General features: G+C 29.1%; 1 protein-coding gene and 1 long non-coding RNA gene across 5 annotated transcripts in view; one reads left to right on the forward strand and one right to left on the reverse strand.

Annotated features, from left to right (window-relative positions):
- The window catches only part of LOC107444898 (uncharacterized), a 33,371-nt gene extending 21,285 nt beyond the window's left edge, over positions 1 to 12,086 (forward strand). For 2 of the 4 annotated variants that reach the window (XR_011636317.1, XR_011636318.1), the window contains one exon: positions 9,508 to 12,086. This is a non-coding gene — a long non-coding RNA (uncharacterized lncRNA). Of the gene's footprint in view, positions 1 to 2,207; positions 2,396 to 5,994; positions 6,148 to 7,839; positions 9,483 to 9,507 lie in introns of those variants that run through there. The other 2 variants (XR_011636315.1, XR_011636316.1) reach the window with 2 other exon arrangements.
- A 1,943-nt stretch (positions 12,087 to 14,029) lies between these two features.
- LOC139425190 (tyrosine-protein phosphatase non-receptor type 21-like) lies at positions 14,030 to 20,437 on the reverse strand. The gene is made up of 6 exons (XM_071179060.1): positions 20,387 to 20,437; positions 19,539 to 19,607; positions 15,921 to 16,058; positions 15,028 to 15,109; positions 14,577 to 14,719; positions 14,030 to 14,047 (listed from the first exon to the last, which is right to left on the reverse strand). Exons 1-6 carry the CDS (start codon positions 20,435 to 20,437, stop codon positions 14,030 to 14,032), a joined length of 501 nt encoding a protein of 166 aa, XP_071035161.1.
- Between the last annotated feature and the right edge of the window lie 266 nt (positions 20,438 to 20,703).

Genomic DNA, 20,703 nt, shown 5'->3' on the forward strand with positions numbered 1-20,703 from the left:
GGGATTTTAAGAGTCTTTAATTAAGAGTAATTAAATAGCTGCTAAAATTCTCTTTTTTATTTCTACATGAACTTATATTTTGATAAATTAATTTCTGATTCTGAATCGGTGAATAGTATACAGATTCAAATTTATGGGTTCCAATTTCAAAAATATCATTAGAATTACTGTTTTTACCACAATACTTGTGATTTGTTTTATCTTCATTGATTATCAAATTCATTTTCTTAGCGACAGATTCCAGTGCTATGAAGGATTTCCTAAGTATTTTTGCAGATCTTGCAATGCAGTCAATATCTTCTGCATACGCCAAAACATATATTGTTCTACTAAAAATATTATCCCTTACATCAAATAAACTGCACTTAATAATGTCACACAAGTGAAAACTTGGCTAACACTAAAGTTTTCCCTATGTATTGAGTTTTAACAGTCTCATAAATGTTGTTCATATAATCTTAACATTTAGATCGTTTTTAATGCCTGCAGATTTCTGTGTCTATTAACCAGAAATTCTACTGCCATTTGTAAAATATTAAAGTGCTTTCGTTTTGAGAAGAAAAACAGTAACTTGTGATTCTAATGATGAAAACTAAAATGAGGATATGTTACAGTTTGGGAAAAAAGCCTTAAACATTACATTTGATGTTAGGCATCTCATCAGTGTGTCATGCATTCTTACATCTATTCTCAATAGGGATAAATTTAAAAAATAACACTTGTTTAAAGTGCTCCAGTTTTTATATTGTGAAAAAAAAATTTGGAAGGAAGATTATTCTCTATAATATAATGTCATATGATGGATTTATTCAGTGATCATTTGCTCATATTGCTTATGCACTTTTATTCCCTTATGCAACAAAACCATTAAATATTTTATAGTATTAACCACACTATAAAAATGTTTTTAAAGTAGAAGTAAATGATTATTTTAATTTAGAATGATCTTGTTATTAGAATAGAATGTGTTTGACTTTAGAAACTATTATAAATTTAGAAATTATTAATTTTAGATTGTTTTAATGAATCACATCATATTATTGAAGAAAATTTAAGGGCCGAACGAGAAATCAAAAAAATCTTAATATATCTACAATGAAAATGAATAAAAAATTTATCCATTAACCAGCTTCTCTGTTTACAAATTAATGTTCAAATATCTCTGAATATTTATATGTTAGCTTGTAAATAAAATACTCTGAATACATGTAAATAAAAATTTAGCAATTTTGAGAAATTGTGTTATCTAGTTTTATTTATGCATGCAAGATTATTTTCAATAATTTTATTTATATGTACGACATATATCAGGGTCACTTTCCCCTTGTTTTGAATACTACAGTGTGTTGGAAAAAAAATTGACAATAGACATGATTATAAATTTTACAGTAAAAATTCTATTTAGAAATACATAATTCATGCTTCCAGGTTCACAATGCTAAGTAGGTAGTTAGTAAGATCTAAAGCCATGGATAGTGAAACTTATAAAGTTGTGATCAGAGAAACAGTTTTTTTTGGAGGGGGGGGGGCAGAGACTTGGACTGTAGACCTCAAAACATGAGAAGATGTTAGTTACCAGGGACAGAAAAATCTGAATTGAGTTTTGGACCAGCCAAAGTCAGTGATGTGTGGGAAAACTATTTATAATAAAAAGATTCCTTTGCTTGAGGCACTTTGAGAGAATGGATTACACCCAATACACAAAAAAGATCTTTAATGGTCAATGCCAAGGTGAAAGAAATGCGGAAGATGAATGGATAAATGAGGTTGAAATAAACCCCAAGAAATTTAAAAATGTTGGCATAAGGCAGAATACTTTGCAGTTAAACTGTTTAGGAAGTCGTGGGCCAACATGAACTGCTGTACCAAAGATTAAGTGCAACTATTTGCTATTATTTAAACACGGGTGTTGATAATCTAACATTTTCCTCTAAAATCTTTTTTATCCCTTTTTCACATACTTTTTCAAATATGTACTAAACTAATAGCATTGAGTATAACTGTATCATAAATATGGAAAATGTGTCTTGAACATAATAATATAAAAACTTGAAGAGTTGGTATATACATTTTAAATTATGCATAAAATCATGTGTTATGTGCACTAAATTTGCATGGAATAAATTTTTTGTCATTAATGCTTGGTGATAAATTATAATTGATAGAAATTATTTATTCAATAAATTTATATCTATTTTCTTTTGTAGGACTATTCTCAAATCAATGATGTTTCTGTAAATTATTTACGAGGCAAAGATATGGTAGCTCTTGGTTGCCTGATTAGTGAAATCGCTCTATCAACTCATTGTAAAGTTTTACCTCGAAACTCTTCTTTCAAAACATGTTATGATCACTTACTTAAACTATTACGAATATATAGACAAGAAATACCAAGGTATTAACTAGTTTTAGCTTTACATTAAATAGGTTCTGTTTATTTTCTTTATAATGTCCGAGATTCCACTTCATATGTTGATATTAGAATTGGTAATGAACCTAGTATGGACTCGCAACACACTTCCCAAAATTTAAATAAGTTTTAGTGTACAAGCCATGACTTATGTCTAAAAAAAGTTATAATTTTTTATGAGTACTTAAGTATTTTGAAATTTTCATACCCTTTGACAAATTCTTTTTTAATATTCTTATTAGACATGATCAAATTTTTGTAATTTTTTACCCATCTCTAAACATCTATTTTCACCTATAATTAACGACTATTTTCACTTGTAATTACTAAAATACAACTTTTTGCATGCAGAACTGTCAGTGGGTTAAATGATAAAAAGTTAATGAAACTTTTTTTCATCTTGTCAAAAAAACATGCATTGTATATATGCATAATGTTATTATTCATTGTTGTTATATATACAGTGCACTCCCAATTATCCGGGTTAATCACCAGGACAGGTCGCGCGGACAATCGAAAAACACGGATAATCCGAAAACTCCTTTTATTAAAGAAAAATTCAATATCAGTACAAAAAATATAAAAATTACTGACATTTGCATGCATAACATCAAACTAGAAATTTTCCTTTTTAAAAAATGTGTAATGCGTCTTCGCCATATATCGATACACATATTTTACGAACCGCAGTAATGTCACCGTAATCAAATCCTCCCATATAATCTAATAAAGTTTCCACAGAGCAGCAGAATGAGAAATTGTATTTCATTCATTTACTACATCTTCTGCATCAGTTACTATCATCATTATTTGATTTAACAACATAACGATGTCTTCATCAGTCAAATACTGGAAGCCAGGCTCACATGCATCACTTTGAAACCAATCTTCTAAATTTTCTTCATCAAGAATTTCGAAACCTTCGATTTCTTTTGCTTGTTCAAGAATACTATTATCATACTCTTCTTGAATATCTGAAGATGATTGTTCATCAGCGGTTTGATCTTTCTCCAAGATCGTGATAAAGTAGACGGTTTTACCTTTGACCATGCTGCTGATATTCCATATACTGCAATTCAATAACGAATATTGCTTTAAAAAATTTGGTAGTGTTATAACTTCATGAATAAAATTTTTTTAATCTTGAAAATGTTTCTCTTTAAATTTTTTGTTGACTCCGGAATGAGCACGGTTAATCGAGAGTGTACTGTATATATATGTATATATATATATATATAAAACATGCAAAAATTACAGAACGCTAAAAAAAGAAAGTTAATAAAAGAAATCTGGAAAAAAAAATTTGAAAAAAGGGGGGATGAAATTATAAAGATATAATCTTTTCATCAGCTCGCACGATTATATCCGCAAAAAGGAATGCTTTCTAATATTGTACCAAAGAAAAATATATCAATGCAATAGTGTGAAGAGCACTAAAAAAAAAATTACAACAAATAAAATAGAGCACATTAAGTAAAAATATCAGGTAAAAACAGAAAATAAAATACAGTAGGGAACCGATTATCCGGAACGATCGGGACCATTGCTATTCCGAATAACTGATTTTTCCGCTTTTCTGAATCACTACAAAAAGCCGTTTGTTTATTGTTAAACCCAACAAAAAAAAATGTTTTTTTGGAAATAATCTTAAAAAGAAGAATAAACGATGAAGGAATACACTAATGATTATTTCCAAAATGATGGTAAGGTAAACATTTTTCAAAAAAGAAAAAAAATCCTATAATCTTATGAGGAAAAATTTTTTTTTTTAAAAAATGGCTCGAAAATTTATCGAATTTCGTTCCGCTTTTTTGTTTTTCCGGTTTTCTGATTTCCGGATAACGGGTTCTGTACTGTATAAAGAAAAAACAGAATAAAACATAAAAAGAAATCTTTAAAGCGAGTAGCAAATTCAAATGAAGTTATATAAATGGGAAATTTTTCAAGAATGATTTAAAATATTTTCGTAACAAGATTGTCAGATTACAAAATATGAAAACAGAAACACAAATTGAAGTAAAAGTGTAAATAGAAGAGTTTTGTTTTTATAGTGCGTTCTTACTGCAGTACTAAAGTGCGTTTGATTTGTTACTTACCAAGGATGAGCCCTAAAATGGATGTGCGCAAGGTAATAGTATCAGGGTTTTTTCTGCTTTTTAGAGGATTTCCGCCTTTTTTACTTTTGTCTCTCGAATGACAGAACATCTGTCATCAGCACAAATTAAGAAAATTTAGCATTAAACTATACTTATTTATACCTGACTTGAGAATATAATGAAAACTTTTGGACTAGCTACAATTTAAGTTTATTGCCTGCATATTAATTTCTCTATTGTTGTTTGCTGAACAGTATAACACTCTTTTTGTTTTAAGTTTTCTGGTCTATTGAAATAAATGTGTTTCTGAGATTAATTCACAAAAAATACGCATTTCAGCATGTGCTATAGCATTTGTAGAAACTTAAACAGGGAGCATAATTATCATGGTGTTTCTAATATTTAAAAATCAAAATTTGATATTTATGCAATATTCTAATATTTATCCTATAATTTGGTATATACCTGATGTTTTTAATTTAAAAGTTAACTTTAGAGTTGAAGGGGGCATAAGATTCTTCTGTTTTTTGAATTTTAAAAGTTGAAACTTAGCTACTAAACTTTATTATTCTTTTATTCTCTTATATCTTGATTAATATATAAAGCTTAACACCCCATATCTTTATATATTTAGCTTGGTTGGGCTGTCAATGTACGTATGTAGTTAAGAAGAAGAAAAAAACTTTAAATAAATATGTCAGTAATTTAAATGTTTACTTTTTATGAAAAATAGTTTGACCCACCTTTTTATTTATTATTTCACGATTCAAATTGATAGGTATTTTCAGATTTTTTTTCCTTTCCTACTCTCATGCAAATAATAAATAATATTTTTAAAAATGGTATCGAAAAATATTACCAAACATGGTATAAACATTAAAACATAAAAATGATATTTTTCAACTTGTTCGTTATTTTGGGGGTACCCTTGTGTAAAGTTTTGAACCAAGAAAATTGGATTTGTTCAATATTAAAAAGCAACCGTGCTTTAAATTACTTTAGAACCTATCTTCACACATTTGATATGAATGTGTTAAGGTAGCATTTATATTAAATTCTACTTTCTATATCTAATTCCATGCTTACCAAGTCTCCTGTTTTTTAATGAAGACTCCTGTATTTATGAATATATCCTGTTTACCTGTGTATTCTCAACTGTCTCTGCATTTGTGGATAAAAATTTTCTATGAAATATCTGCTAATGATAAAAATACTTCTCTAATTCCTCAATAGATACTGCAGTGTGTTAAGTATTAATGGTTTTAAGTATATTAAAAAAAATCTACTTAAGATTTATATACATATTTTTTATTTTGCAAAATGTTAGTGCTTATATTATTTCCAATTTTGACTTTCATGATTTTGCATAATCTATCAAAACTTTACTGCTCTAGTAGCTCAAATAATATCACTAGTAAAACCTCTGTTTGTTATTTTATTTCTCCAATGTTGGCATGTATGTAATTCGGCCTTCTATTATTGTTGCAGCAAATTGCAGGCATCAAAGAGAATGCCATTTTAGAGCGAGTCATTCTGGGCCACAGAAGTCTCCAAGGAATGCCTCAGCAACTTGCAGAAGTGTATTACATTATGGAAGCCCAGCAGCTCAATGGTTATTGCTTAGAGTGTTTTCTTGCCAAAGTAAATCAATTCTTTTCAGTTTTGTTTTATAACATCTGGTTCTGGCCACTTTTTTAGCTTTCATGTTATTGGATCAAAATATTACTAATGTTAGCTCGAGTTCCTATTATCCTGAAAACTCTGGTAGTAGCAGAATTTTTATTCTTTGCAGTATTTTCTCAATTTAGATTAATAATTTTGTTTAGAAACAACATAGAGAAGGTACAGACCCAACAGTTTTTGCTTTATTATTTTTAAAAAGCTATATAAAATTTAATCTGGTGATGCTGCAGTAACTGCTGCCAGGCCGAGGACCAAGTGTGAATCTCAAATGATCACTGTACCCTTCTAACTAAGAATTAACTACTAAAATTAGAAGCTACAAATAATAGAAAAAACTATATAATAAGCTGAAGATATTTGATAGCTATTTTTCTAACTAATTTCCATTAATATTTCTAAAAATACTGTATTAATATCCTTAAATTTTCATGACATAAGGTCATTAATTTGAGGTGTCAAAACACTTCTGAACCAATTTTTCACCACTTTTTTTAAAATACATTTTACCTTAACTGCACTATCTTCATAACAAAGGCAGTTTAAAGATTTATTTAAATATGTAGCAATTCATTTATTGTTGTTGCTCTCCTAGCCCACTAAGCCACTGGGGTTGTGATTGTTATTGTTTTCCAGTGGTGCCAATTATGGCCATGTATTCTACTTCTGCCACATCCATACGTCACACCCGTTTAAAAGGCAGACGCACTCATTCATCCACTGATCATAATTTTAACCTGAACCAGAGAAAGATCATTCTCTAATCCAGTACCCCCAGAGGTATAATTTGTAATGGGAACATGGCGGACTTTGTGGATGTACAGATCTGCATGCCTTTCCACGTGGGTTATTTATGTGTATAGAGATGACGTCCTTGATGTTTGTGTGCACCATTATGCTGTTGCAATAGTTGATGATTTCGTGCTGCAGGACAATAACGCAATGCTGCATAGGAGCCCTATGTAAATTATTACCTTCAGAACCAAACAATTGGAGAGGCCAGCGCATTCACCGAAACTTGAATCCTATCAAGCATGTTTGAGATGCTTAAGAAAGATGTGTTGGTGCTCTCAATCCTCCTCATTATACCCTTATCACTCTTGCAAGAACAATGGTCCGCAAGCTTCAGATAGAACGGGTAGCCCACTTAATTGAAAGCATCACATATGGCTTATACTTTTCTATTCAAAACTAACTCATCTGATTTATTAATTTTAAACATATGCTAATTTCTGTAACACCATAATTCTCTGGCCAACAATTTTAATATTATTTTATACTTTATTATGTGCACTATAATACTAACCGGTTTTATTAAATTTTATACTTAACTTTTTAAGCTATGGTAATTTTCGTGATTTTTAAAATGATAACATTTAAGTTGTTACCGACTCCTAGAAGCCCAAAATATTTTTTTCTGCATCACTGTTTATAAAAAATTTGTTTACCTCTGAGAGACAAGGTGGGTTTATGCTGCAGGTTTGAGCTCACTACTGAAAAAGGGTTTCAGACTCTTCCGAGCTTGAACTCATGATAAAATTTTCATATACCTTTTTGCTACTTTTAAACAAACTTTTGGTGCAATTATCAAGTATAAATTTTTTTTGAACTAATTGTGATAATAAGGTTTAAGTCACTAATTTCCTTGTTTAGGTATCAAAGGGCAAGTGACAAGACCACATAAAATTGGCTCTTATCCTATGTATATATTGAGCTGAAAGTAATCCTATATATCTCGAGCTCGGGTGAGTTTGGAATGAAATTCTATGGGATGACTTGAATCTCTAAGACTAAGAATCTCTAAGCCAAACTTATCTCTAGTACCCCTGCTGTAAAGTTCTTTTACCTACACTGCTAACCATTCATTTTTAAGAAATGAGATTTTCTCTCATGTGCTCCAAAAAATATTTTTATCAACGAAAAAGATACTATAACAGATCTGCCAACTTTCAGGGTTTTTTTTTTGCAAAACTCAATCAACGTGAATATTTTCTTTGGGTTTTTTAAGAGTGATTCCTGCTTATTATAACTTGAGAGCAACTTCATTTGTTTATTTTTTAAGTCCCTAGTTTTTTGTTGATAATTTTTCTATGTGAGTGGAAGTTTTTAGGAAAAGACATAACTCCTTTCTTGATCTTTTAGAAACTCGGTTATGTGCAGACATTTCAAATTTTTCTCATTTTTAGTAGAATATTTACAAAATGGAACTAAGTCAGTGTGCAGGAAAAGTAATGACTGCAGTTTGATTGTGATATTCACTATACCTGACAATGATGTGACTGTTGGAAAAAATTCTGCCCTGTAACAAAAATCCAGAATTTTTGAAGCAAACTGGAGAATTTATTGATCAGGAAAAGAGAGTTTCAGGATTTGTAAATTTTTAATAAATGCTAAATCAGTCACACAATTTATTTTCAAACAAAAGATTAATTTATTATTTTGTAATATGTAGAGGTAAAAAAAGTTACTGAAATATACTTTCAAAGCTTAATTAGAAATATGTGTGAATTTAGTATTTTTGTTTATCTTTTCTTATTGTTTTGCTAACATCTGTGGTCATAAGAAGCCTCTGGCATTTTTGAGGTTGATTATTCTGCTTTTATCTCTTTATCTTTACTTCTTAAATAGTTTTATTTTAAATTATGTAAACTTATTGTGTTATTAACTTTAAAAAAAGTAAATTAAATAAAAACTTCGTGTTAATTTTTTGATTTTTAAAAAAATTAAAACTTTACTTTAGTAATGGCCAATTAATAGGGATTTGTTTTTAAAAAAAGAGAACATTAGAGAATTGAGATATTGAAACAAACCTTATCTAAACACATACGATGAATTAATCAACAACAACACGCCAGTATGGTAGGTCCTTTTACTTGACTAGTGCAGCATAATTCAGAGTTTTTCTGCTAGAAAACAAAACAAATTTCGTCAAAATGAAGGTACGGTTTAACCCCACTCTCTCCTATATATTTATTTCTGACTAGTAAATATGTATTATCACTGTTCACAATGTGAATACTCATGACTATTTCAATTTCTCTTAATATAAACTAGAAATGAAACTCTTTTACTACCAGTTTTTTCTCTTTTCTTGTTAAAATACACCCCAGTTATTGCACCTAGCAGCATTGAGTTGTGAAGAGTTTAGATATTCCCTGTACATGCTGTCAAGCTTAAATTTGTTTCATTACAAAATTTTTGTATGTATTTTCTTGTAAATTTTAGCTTCATTTCTTGATTCTAGCCATTTTTGTGCAATTTATATTTTTTTGGGACAATCATTATCTTCATGATTTGTTTGTTTCTTTTTTTTTTTTTTAGGATCATGCTGATAATTCTATTATCATTGGGGTATTGTTCATAGGCATTTATCTATGGTACCTTAACAACCAACCATCGATTTATTTTTTGTAAATCCTTATAATTAGAACACATTTGTTTTGTATACTTTATACATGTAATTTATGTTTATTTTCATTTTATCTCAGGATTCCTACTTTTGTTAGGTATAATGATGCCTGTAACACTAATTGAATACTGAGTAGGTTAAAACACAAACATCTTTATTGGCGGTGATGGGAGAACTCAACTTAACTTTGATTCACAAACTGGGAGTTTACTTATTAGGTGTTGCCAAAGCATAATGAGGAATACTAATGTTCCGAATGTCACATGACATCTCCCCTTTTTTAAAAGAAATTAAATGTAAAAAGTAAAGTACAAACATTATTAAAAAATGAATTCAATCAAAAATATGTTAAAGAATCAAGTTGATAATGAAAGGCATGTAAAAGAGTTGTGGGGATGATAGTTAACGACAATATCAACCTTCATATATGAAAAGGTACTCTTACATGTAATCAAGTTAACATGTCTTATGTACTAGTGAATTGGAATTATATTTTTGTAGTGGTAGACACACTATATTACTCCCCCACCAAATTCGATGCACGGATACCACTAGTTGATTCATTGCTGATTTGTGAGCAGCCTGGAGAACTTCTTTTTCTTTTCCTCCAGTCGTGGACACTTACCTAGGTTTGCAAAACCCTTTCCCATATAGTCTGCTTCTGGCTACCAGTCCAGCTACATAAATTACATAATACATAAATAATTTTTACCATAAAATTTAGGATACAACATTTTGCATTTGCAGATGACAGAGGTGTGTATCACATTTGTTTAAAAAAAAAAGAAACAATAAATGAAGTAAAAAGAACAATAAATGAAACAAATTTTGTTCTATACATAAAATAATTGAAAAAGAGAAATAAAAGGAAAAAGAACAGAAAAAGTGTACATGATCGAAATGTATCATTTAGTTCACAGCCGTAGTCACTCCTGTGTTGTCATTAGCAGCCGAATGTATACAGGCTAACATTGTGGGATTGAAACTGGGTAGCAACAGTGCAAGTAGTGACTTTTTTCCCCTTTATATTTCAATATTATCTTTTAAAAGAAAAGTCAGTTTGAAGTGAAATTGTGATTTTTTAAAATTAATATTTTAATGTAACAAATGTTCTAGTATGTTTTAAGAGTAAATATTATTTGAGGATACTGATACATATCTCGCAGATTTGATTAACCCTTTATATCCTGACGACACTCATGCATTTGGTACCACTTAACATTAAATAAAATAATATTTCCATAATCAAACAGATTTTCTTGATCTTTTTATTTAAATAGTTTTCATATCTAACTACAAAAACACACTAAAAGTTTAATCTAATCATGATAATTAAAAATAAGTTTCACAAGTTTTCTGAAAATATAATTTGGGATATAAAGTGCTATTACGCAATTCCACTTTAATATATAAGTGTTTATCCTATTCAATCTATGATACTTATGACTAAGTAGCATATTATTACTAATTGAAACTGCAATGTAAAAGTTTTGTTGGAGTGGGAAATGGCGGGTCAGGAATTTTATTATGAAAGGTCAGGAAAAACCTGCAAAAGCCAGGATATTGTTTTCTCAAAATAGTGTAGGAACCCTGCACTGACAAAAAAGAATAAAAAATAAATTTATATCTGAAACATGAAAGACACAGGTTAATCCAAATAAAGTGGTGTCGTTTGAAGTGCACACGTTTTATCGCTGGGTTTAATGATAAACGTGAGGAACTAGATATAGATGTTTACTACGTGGTTTATGCAATTTTCTTCTGTTTGAATCTAATTACCATCTGAGGAAAAAATAACTCGCTCACTAAAACTGCTTTTGATTTGCAGGTTGCTGAGATTTTTTTCTATAATACTGAAATTTTAAACTGAAAACTTGTTTACGTATAACTAGGAACAATAAAAGCACAAAAAAGTTTTATAATTGAATAAAAATTAATAATTTAAATGTCATTCAAAATAACTAAATTAGTTCTTTTATATTAAAAATGGGGTTAATATTAAAGATATATCATTCTGCTAATGATTTTTACTAACAAAGAAATTAAAATAGCCTTTAATTTCTTACTTCCTGTTATCAAGCATCTTGCAAAGTGTCTTCTCTTCACCCCTAACAGATTTACCAATATAATTTTCCCCCCCCCCCCCTTCTCAAAAAACCCTTCTCTTAACTCCATTTAAAAAGCCATTTTAAAAAAGTACTTAGATAACTTTTCCATGTATCCTGAATTTGATTGTTGATGAAGCTTCATTTTTCTAAACCCTAATAAATTTCACAATATAATTAACACTCCCCCCAAAGGACTGGGGAGGGAGATTTTTAAAAACTAATTTTGCAAATAAAAAGTAATAACCTTTCCTTACAGTCTGAAATAGATCATCTTGTAAAGATTTTTCTACATATATTTTTATATTATATTATGTGTACATATATTTTTATTTTAGTTAATATATATTATGACAAAATAAAATAATTTCAAGTTTTAAATCTTTTTTCATTTGTGTCACTTTAAACATAAGCATATTAAGCAAAAAAGACTTTTAGACAAGGATGGAAATAGATTCATGCAAAATAAAAAAGTAAAATAAAAAATACAATAAAAAAATATGCAATAGTACTCACCTTATTTTGCAGATTAAAAATTCAATGAATCATTTCATTTCAGAAGAAAATTCAACTTAAATTCAACTTAATTCAACTTAAAAAAAGTAAATATTGGTTAAGACAAATGTTCCATGTGCAAGAAAGAAGAAACTGTTGTCTGTAAACCAGTTATTCACACAAAGAGCAATAAACTTAGCAACCCTATCAAAAATTCATTATTATTGGATAAACAGGAGGAAAATTGCTAACAGGACAGGTTCTACCTGGGAAAGAGGAATGTTATGAGGAAATCTTGGTCTTCTCAAGAAGTTTTTTCAGGCTAACCTTTTTCCTGCTAGTGTTTTCCAGTTTTTAAGACCAAAAGGTCTTTTTCTGGGCCATCTATCCTTCTCAAATTCGGCCTGCCAACTGGTCTGACATTGAAAACTCTTTTTGTAGTACGGTCTTCGTCCATTCTGATAACGTGGCCTACCCATTTTTATTCTTTGTCGTTTAATAAAGTTAATAATGTCAGGTTCGTTATATGAGTGATAAAACTCTAGATTTGATCTTCTAAGCCACACATCATATTCTCCAAAAAATATTTCTCAAGACTTTTCTCTCAAAGGTACCCAACATAGCCGTACAAGATATGGTTTCACAAGCATATGTTGAAATTGATCTTAAAAGAGATTATAAAACTTTTGTTTTTCTATTGCATTGGATTTTATGTATTTTCGAATTCAATTAAAACATTTATTGGCTATAGTAATTCTTCTTTGTATTTCCATTGTAATATTGTTCCTGTTGTACCCAAGAAAACAAAATTGTCAACAACTTCAAATTTATATTCTTCAATTTTTAAATGGGTGTTATTGAAGTTTGCAGGGAAAATATTTAGTTTTGCTCACCTTTATTCTCTTGACCAATAATCTGAAATTTCATGATTTTCATTTTTTTTTATTACTATGTACAATATTCTCTAACATAACTTTATCTTCCAAAAGACATCAAACAAAGTTGAAATATAATTATCATTAATGTTTAATTTTACAGCAGATAGGAGTTTTTCAATATTTCTTTCTGAACATTAATATTGACATAGAAGGATAGAAAAGGAATGCAATTTTCAGGAAAAAAATTTCTAAATTGAAAATAATTTTAATAGGGACTGTTTTTTCTTTTGTTATGCCTAATTTGGGCATGACCATGGGTGCCACTTTTCAGTCCTGGGGACTGAAATCAGTCTTGAGAAAAATCGACGAACTAATAAATTCTATTAATTGAATTAAATTTTCTTTTTCTTTTCATTAGAAATTTAAAATTTTTTTTGGTCAAAATAAAAAAAAATATATCTGTTCGCGCATGTGCGACTGCCGCGCCACCCTTTTGAGAGAGACCTTTTTTATACCTTGAGAACTTCAGGAATGGCGGACGTAGTCCGTGAGTCTTTAAAAATAAAGTGTTCTACAGTCCATGCAAACCAGAGCTGTTATTTACGAAAAATACATTTTGAGCTATCGATTAGAGTGATCACAAACAATATCTTAATGAAAACATATGATATGGTAGTGATGTCAGGACTTTTATTTATCTTGACAAATGGGATTGATTGAACTTCCCCTACTTGTGTAATTAAATTTGTAATATTGCTGAATCTAAATCTACTAGAGTTTGCTTCCCCCCCTAACCTATTGTCATGCTGACCAAAGTTAAATTAAGATTATTTTTTTAAAAAAGAAGAAATTATAGTGCTAGAACAAAAAATAAGTAATGGTGAAGTGAAAAATATGGATATGAATGGTTTTAGGTTGTTTAGTAATAGTTGTAAAAATATATACATGGTTAGCTGTTATTTTCGTTTTGTTTTCTAAAAAAACATAAAACAAAGAAAAAGAAATTTGAGAAAAATTAATCAAATGATTGATTTAATATGTAGGCTATTATCAAAGGTAAATTTTGGTGTCAGTGACTTATAAATTTCTAAAAGTTTGGTAAACAACGCTAGATAGTATTATTTGGTCAAAAAATAAATTCAGTCTTGAAATTTTTTTAGAGTGGCATCCCTGGGCATGACACTTTTCTTCCATAATTTTATTTCTGTTTCGTTTTTGACTTGTTCCTCATACTTTCTCCTTCCCTGTAATGTGGACTATTTTCTCCTTTTTCATTCTCATACCATCTATTTGTCTTTCATTCTATTCCTAACTGCCTGATAAGGGGAGGCTCGTTCTTTTCAAAATGTATAGTGCCACTTTACCATATTTTATTTACCGAAGATTTTTTAATAAAATGTGTTGTTTAGTACATTGTGAAAATAATGTCTGAAAAGAAATGAATTAGGTATTTTTTCCCACTCTCAGAGAAAAGGTAATCGTATTACAATGGAGAGGCATTACCTGATTATGATCGAGACAATGAAGCATAATGTCGCAGCGAACTGCACCAGAACGCCCAACACCAGCACTGCAATGTACAAGTACTGGCTGGCGGCTGTCTGCTGCTGCATGCCTTCGAACTGCATTCATTTCTCCCATGAAAGCTGTAGTTTTAAACATAGCATAGATTTTCACCAATTAAAGATTTTAATATATTATAGATTTTGATCATTTAAATATTTCAGCATATTTCAGATTTAAACATATTATAGATTTTGGCATATAATAATAATAATAATAATTGGCATATATTATAATTGGCATATATTATAATATAATAATTGGCATATATTATAGTGTGATATTGTTCATGAAGCATGATCTACATTTATAACCTATCACCCACCGCCTTATTTTTAATTTAATTTTATTGAGTGCCTAGTTCAACAGACAACTTTGCTAACTTAGATACCCAGATCTAAGTTGGCAAAGCACACACACCACTCAATTCTCATGAGTGGTGTGTGTGTTTTTATATTGCCGTTCTCCGCAAGCTATGAATATTATATTTAGAATTTGATCCTATAAATAAATCTGTCAAGATAATGTGATAAACAATCTGCTAAGTTGTTTAGGACTCTTTCCCATTTCTGCAGTGGTTTTCTTCATTTTAAGCAAATCTGCTAAATTGTTTAGGACTCTTTCCCATTTCTGCAGTGGTTTTCTTCATTTTATTTCTAATCATCATTTATTATTTGATACTTAGAACACACAAAGGAAACCAAGGGTGTTAGCCCTAATCATTGATCCATTTTGAGCTTCTCAAAGCAATATGCAAAACTGATAAATTTTCCATATTTCAAATGCTTTATGTAAATGTGATATGACATGAAAAATTTAAAGGGGACACATTATAATCATTTTTTTGGTTTACGATTATCACAGTAAAACTCCGTAGCCTTGAAACTTGAACCCAATCAAGAAGACAAGGAAACTTCAGAATCAAGCATTGGGACAGTTTAAACTTCATAGGGGACCTTTTAATGGAACTAATGTGAACTTGAATTATGTGCGAAAACTTCCAATTGTTACTCCAACAGCAAGGGAATTCTAACTCGTGGTATGATTTTTACCACACTCAACAAATGAGAATGATTTTATGTCACCAGTGTGGTCGGTGTGATACTTTTGATTATTGCCATAAATGTAGTGAAAAATACCAAAACCTGCTATGGTTAGTGCAAAGGCAAAAAGGATTCTAACCCATGAAGCGTCAACCACTGAGGAAATTTTATGTCAGCAATGAAATGGACAGAGCAGAAATCAAATTGAAATATTTCACATAATGGAAAATAGTTGACTTACAGATGAAACCTGGGAGGCTGTGGTCGGGCCAATCTGTATATTGGATGTGCCATAGAGGTCTCGGCTGGTATGAGATAATGAGAGAGAACTCGTTGTGTAGGTGGAAGATGATATGCTGAAGTTCCTTGTGATTTGGAACTAAAAAGAGATAGAAATAATGAAAAACAAACAGCACTGTAATATAATATTTCAAATTTTTAACAAATTAAACTAAACTAAAAATACCAATTTCCAAGAATTATTATATTAAATAAAATTGCATAAGTTAAGTTTAAAACTATTTTGCATAAGTATATTCCATAGTTTCACTTTTTTACTGTTAGTTGTTTTAAAATGTCATTACTTTATGAATTCTCAATTGGAATCGTTTCTTGCAAAGCAGAGAGAAGAGAAGATTTAGAATTCTGTTTATAAAATTGTAGTTTAATTAACATATTTTTTTAATGAAAGGGCAATATTTTTTTAATTTAATAGTTTTGCTAATTTAAAAACCAACTACAAAATAATACCTACATTACAAAATAAATAAATTTGTAGATGATCCCTCAGTACATTATAAAAAGTCTGTCCTTGATGAATTGTTAACTGAATTAAAATAATTTTTAATAAACTACATGCAGAGATCAAGTCAAATTTTCGAAACCACTGATCTTCATCATACAAGATTTGATTTCATCTTTTTTAAAAACATGGTAAAAATGAATATGACCCACAATTCTCTATTATGAAATTTCATGATAGGAAAATTTATTTACTTGCACTTAACCGATGGAGTCCTAGATTACTTTAGTAGAATTTGTGGAGGATCTCTCAGTTTAATATATAAAGTTTTTGCAGTTTCATAACTGTTAATTGCATAATATGAAATAAATCTGATAAAAAAATGGAATTGTACAGATTCGTGGAACATTGGCATGTCTGATGCTTAGCAGTCACGTGTAGAACAAGATCCTTTTGGTGGCGGTGATCGTTTTAAATTAATTAGTGGTGCAAGTGCAAGTAAAAATACGCTTAAAACTACTTATATCATTGTAATTTTAAGCATATTTTTGGTTGACATCTTAATTTGGATGTGATATAGCAATCTCAGAGAAATGAATAAAATTGTTCCCAATGAACAGTTAGGAGCACGGGAAGAGATCCAAGGTTTATCGAAAGATAACATAGCTAAAAATAAAGCCCACCTCCCATAATCAATATTCAATTTGAAATACTATGGTGATCGCCAAAATGACTGTTAGAATTAGTATAACCATGTAATTGAATCACATTTGTGGTAAGAAATAAAGAGTTATAAAGTAATTTTTTGTCTTTAATTTAGTGAATTAATGAGTCTACATTAGAAGTGAAATTAAAAGTTACATTGATCGATAAGAAAAGAATAAAATATTTTATATTCGTTTTTTGTAAATTGTAATAGAAATTCAATAATTGATTTAATTTAATAAAAATTCAATTAAGAATAGTTAAAAAAAATATAAGTTGAAGAAATCTTAAAGGCAAGGAAATATGTAATGCCTCTTCTGACATCCTCTTAAGACAATTACACTGGGAGGAATTGATAAGGAAACCAGTATCTCACTGTCTAAAGAACTGTATTTTAACGTAGTTTATTATTATTGAATAACAGTGTTTGAATAGTAAAGAGCATTTACACTGTAACTGTCGTTCAATTTAGTCTATTCGTGAAACACTTTCTACTTCATCAAAAAGTTTGAAAAAGTTAAATTTTTTCTTTGAGACATTTTCTGATTGAGTTTCTTGATTTTGAATTTACTATGTCAGGACGCTTCATCTAAACTAAATTTACACTCTTTCAGTCCTTCAAATTTATATACGTATATTTTATGTGAATTTTGTTTTTCTTTGGGATATGATTTCCACATGAATCCATGTTATTTTTTAAAAATTCTTTTTTATTCCTTTCTGTGTGAAACCATTGTTTCCAATCATATAACGTTTACAATTGTTTTTTTTTTTAAGTCACTTCCATCTTTTTCTTCTTCAAATTCCAATATCTTTAATATAATGTTATGGCATGCGAATTTCAGTAAGCTTTTTTTAACGTGCTTGATTTGTGTCAATTCCATCGCAAGTCTCCAGTCTTTTTTTGTTGTTGTTGCCATTAATGGTTTATTAGGCTATTTACAACTTGTGATGTTTTTAATATGATGTTATTAGGCCTCAAGAATTTTAAATTTGAGTTATCACTTTTTGATCATTTCTTAGCCGTTTCTGAGAGTCTTTTTCCTGTCTTTTTTAAAAAGTTTTTTTTAATATTTTAAATATGCTGTTATGAAACTATGCGAATTAGAGTAATAAATTTTTAACGAGCTTGCTTCGCCACAATTCCACCGTAATTTTCCGCAGACTTTCTTTTTTGCAGCAGTTATCTATTGATTATACAAATTTTGATGTTCTTAATACAATGTTATTGAGTCACATGAATTTCGAATTCGATTTAACACATTTAAACACACTTAGTTCCCAACCATTGCAAACTTAATACACATAATTTTTCGAACACTTCCACAAAATTTTTAAATTTGGACGTTATTGCAATACCCAAATTGAGTCATCTCTTTCTGATGCATGCTTAATTTGGGACAAATCTATCGTAAATCTAAGTGGGTTTGTTGATCTTTTATTCGCTGATTATCTATCATTTATTTTTTTAGCCATTTCTATGTTATTCCCGCTCTTTTCTTTTTAAAAAAAACTGCCATATTTTTAATATGATTCTCAAATTTTAAACCTATTCCATCATACATTCACGTCCTTTACTGATAGTTTTTCTGTAGTTGTCCTCACGTTTTTGACTATTTCCACATAGCTTTGCATAGAGGTTAATGTTCTTAATACGATGTTATTACGACACACAACTTTCGAATTCGTGACATTTTTTCCCCTTTTTCTTTTAACTACTCAGTTTCCAACGATTCCGTCATACTTCTACATTGTATCCCGATCGTGTGTTTCGGTAGTTATTTATAGATTTCTGTCTATTTTTATTTTGATTTAAATATTGTTATTGCGACACGCAAATTTCGAATGCGAGTTATCACTTCCTTAAGAACTTTAAAAAGAAATTCTGTTACTCATTCAAAAAAAATCTTGAGTTTTTCTGGACTTTCATTACCCTTTTTAAAATCTAAGACTCTCGTGATTGGTACACACGGAATTCTTTATGTGTCAAAAAGGAGATTATTATTATCACTATTTTTTAAAATTACTGATTTTAAATAAAAAAGATTACTCTAAGAATATAGGATTAATTCAGAGAAAGTTAATCATTATTTACTAGAACAGAGTGATCAAAGAGCAAAAATACTTATCACTAAAATCAAATGGAAAGAAGATTTTTTTTCCAACCCAGATATTATATCACTTGGAGGAGTGAATTTATTATTAAATATTTTATTAAAAATGACTATGCAAAAGGAAATCAATGAAACAGATAAAAAGAACAAAAAATCTTTAAAAAATACTAAATATAATAAATAAATCTTTTCGGAACACCAAAAATGTAAGAACATTTTTAGATCCAAAAACTATAAATGATAGTGTTTGTTTATTTCATTACAAAAGTAGTATTAAAAGCACAACTTTTATACTTACCTCTCCAATTTGGAGCTTATTAACATCATCTTCGGGCCAATATGGAAAACACTTCTCACTCCCTTCTTCCTAAATATTTTAAACACATTTTATACCAGGAATTTTTTTATATACATAAACATAATTTTTTTTCATTCTACTATAGCTATAAAACTGAACAAATTTGTAACAGATAGATTATAATTTGTTTTGTCATCATTTTGTTTTCAAATTTTCAGGGGTCATTGTGAGCCCAAGTAAAAAATCCTGCAAATTTCTTGAGTAAAATCATTATTGACCCATTTCAAAAAATTAATGTCTTTAAAAATTTTAATCATTGATATTTTCAAAACATGAAATTCTAAATAAATTGTATGCAGCTAAATATAAATTCACTTTTGTCTATAATCACATTTATTATTCTACCAACAAATTTTTACAAATGAAAGAAATGCCAAGCATAAATTCTAGTTCTAATATTTTTAAATAAAATATACAAGAATTCTAAACATAAATGTGATCAATGATTTCTTTAAACTTTTGGATTTCCGGAAATCCGAATTTTTCTGGACCACAATCATCTCTGAATTTTATATAGTAATTAGGAATAATGAAACTAAAAATGACATCATTATTAAATAAACAAACTGTATAACTAAATAGTGCTTATAAAAAGTTTATTGATAAAAATTCTTGATTTAATTTATGTTTAAAGGAAATATGCTTTCAAAAATATTTTCAATACCAGATTTTTTCAAACTCTCTCTTTTTTAAAAAATTTCTTATAATTAATTTTTATAACAAATTTAATAAGTAAACTATGTTTTGAGTTTATTTAAGCCCTATATACTACTAAACAAGTTTCTTACTTGAACATCTGTTAGCATGACAATAACCATGACATGATCTTCCCATACCATTTGCCAGAAGCTGTATTGGGAAGAGGACCCTGGGCAGCTATATAGAAACTTTGCATGGATCCTATGGACACCTACCTTTACAAGTATTTCGATTTTAAAACTCTAGTCACAAGTTAATAATTAGTTATATATTTATGACAGTTTCAAGCTAAACGGGAGATAAAGTTAATAGTTATATGCTTGAGGATAAAATGTAAAAATTTTTGCTCTTTTCTTATGAAACAGCTATAATATGCAATTACTCAAATATATCCATAACTAAAAAT

This window comes from Parasteatoda tepidariorum, chromosome 3 (genome assembly GCF_043381705.1).
Source record: "Parasteatoda tepidariorum isolate YZ-2023 chromosome 3, CAS_Ptep_4.0, whole genome shotgun sequence".
In the NCBI taxonomy this organism is placed as follows: Eukaryota; Metazoa; Arthropoda; class Arachnida; order Araneae; family Theridiidae; genus Parasteatoda; species Parasteatoda tepidariorum.

Excerpts from the sequence above, each read along its gene's own strand:
- LOC139425190 (XM_071179060.1), bottom strand. The coding sequence starts at position 20,437 with ATGGTATGGGAAGATCATGTCATGGTTATTGTCATGCTAACAGATGTT. Across the intron at positions 15,110-15,920 it reads CAGCCTCCCAGGTTTCATCT|CTTGCGGAGAACGGCAATAT; the intron begins GTAAGTCAACTA and ends TAATATTCATAG. Across the intron at positions 14,720-15,027 it reads CTTTGCCAACTTAGATCTGG|CTTTCATGGGAGAAATGAAT; the intron begins GTATCTAAGTTA and ends TTAAAACTACAG.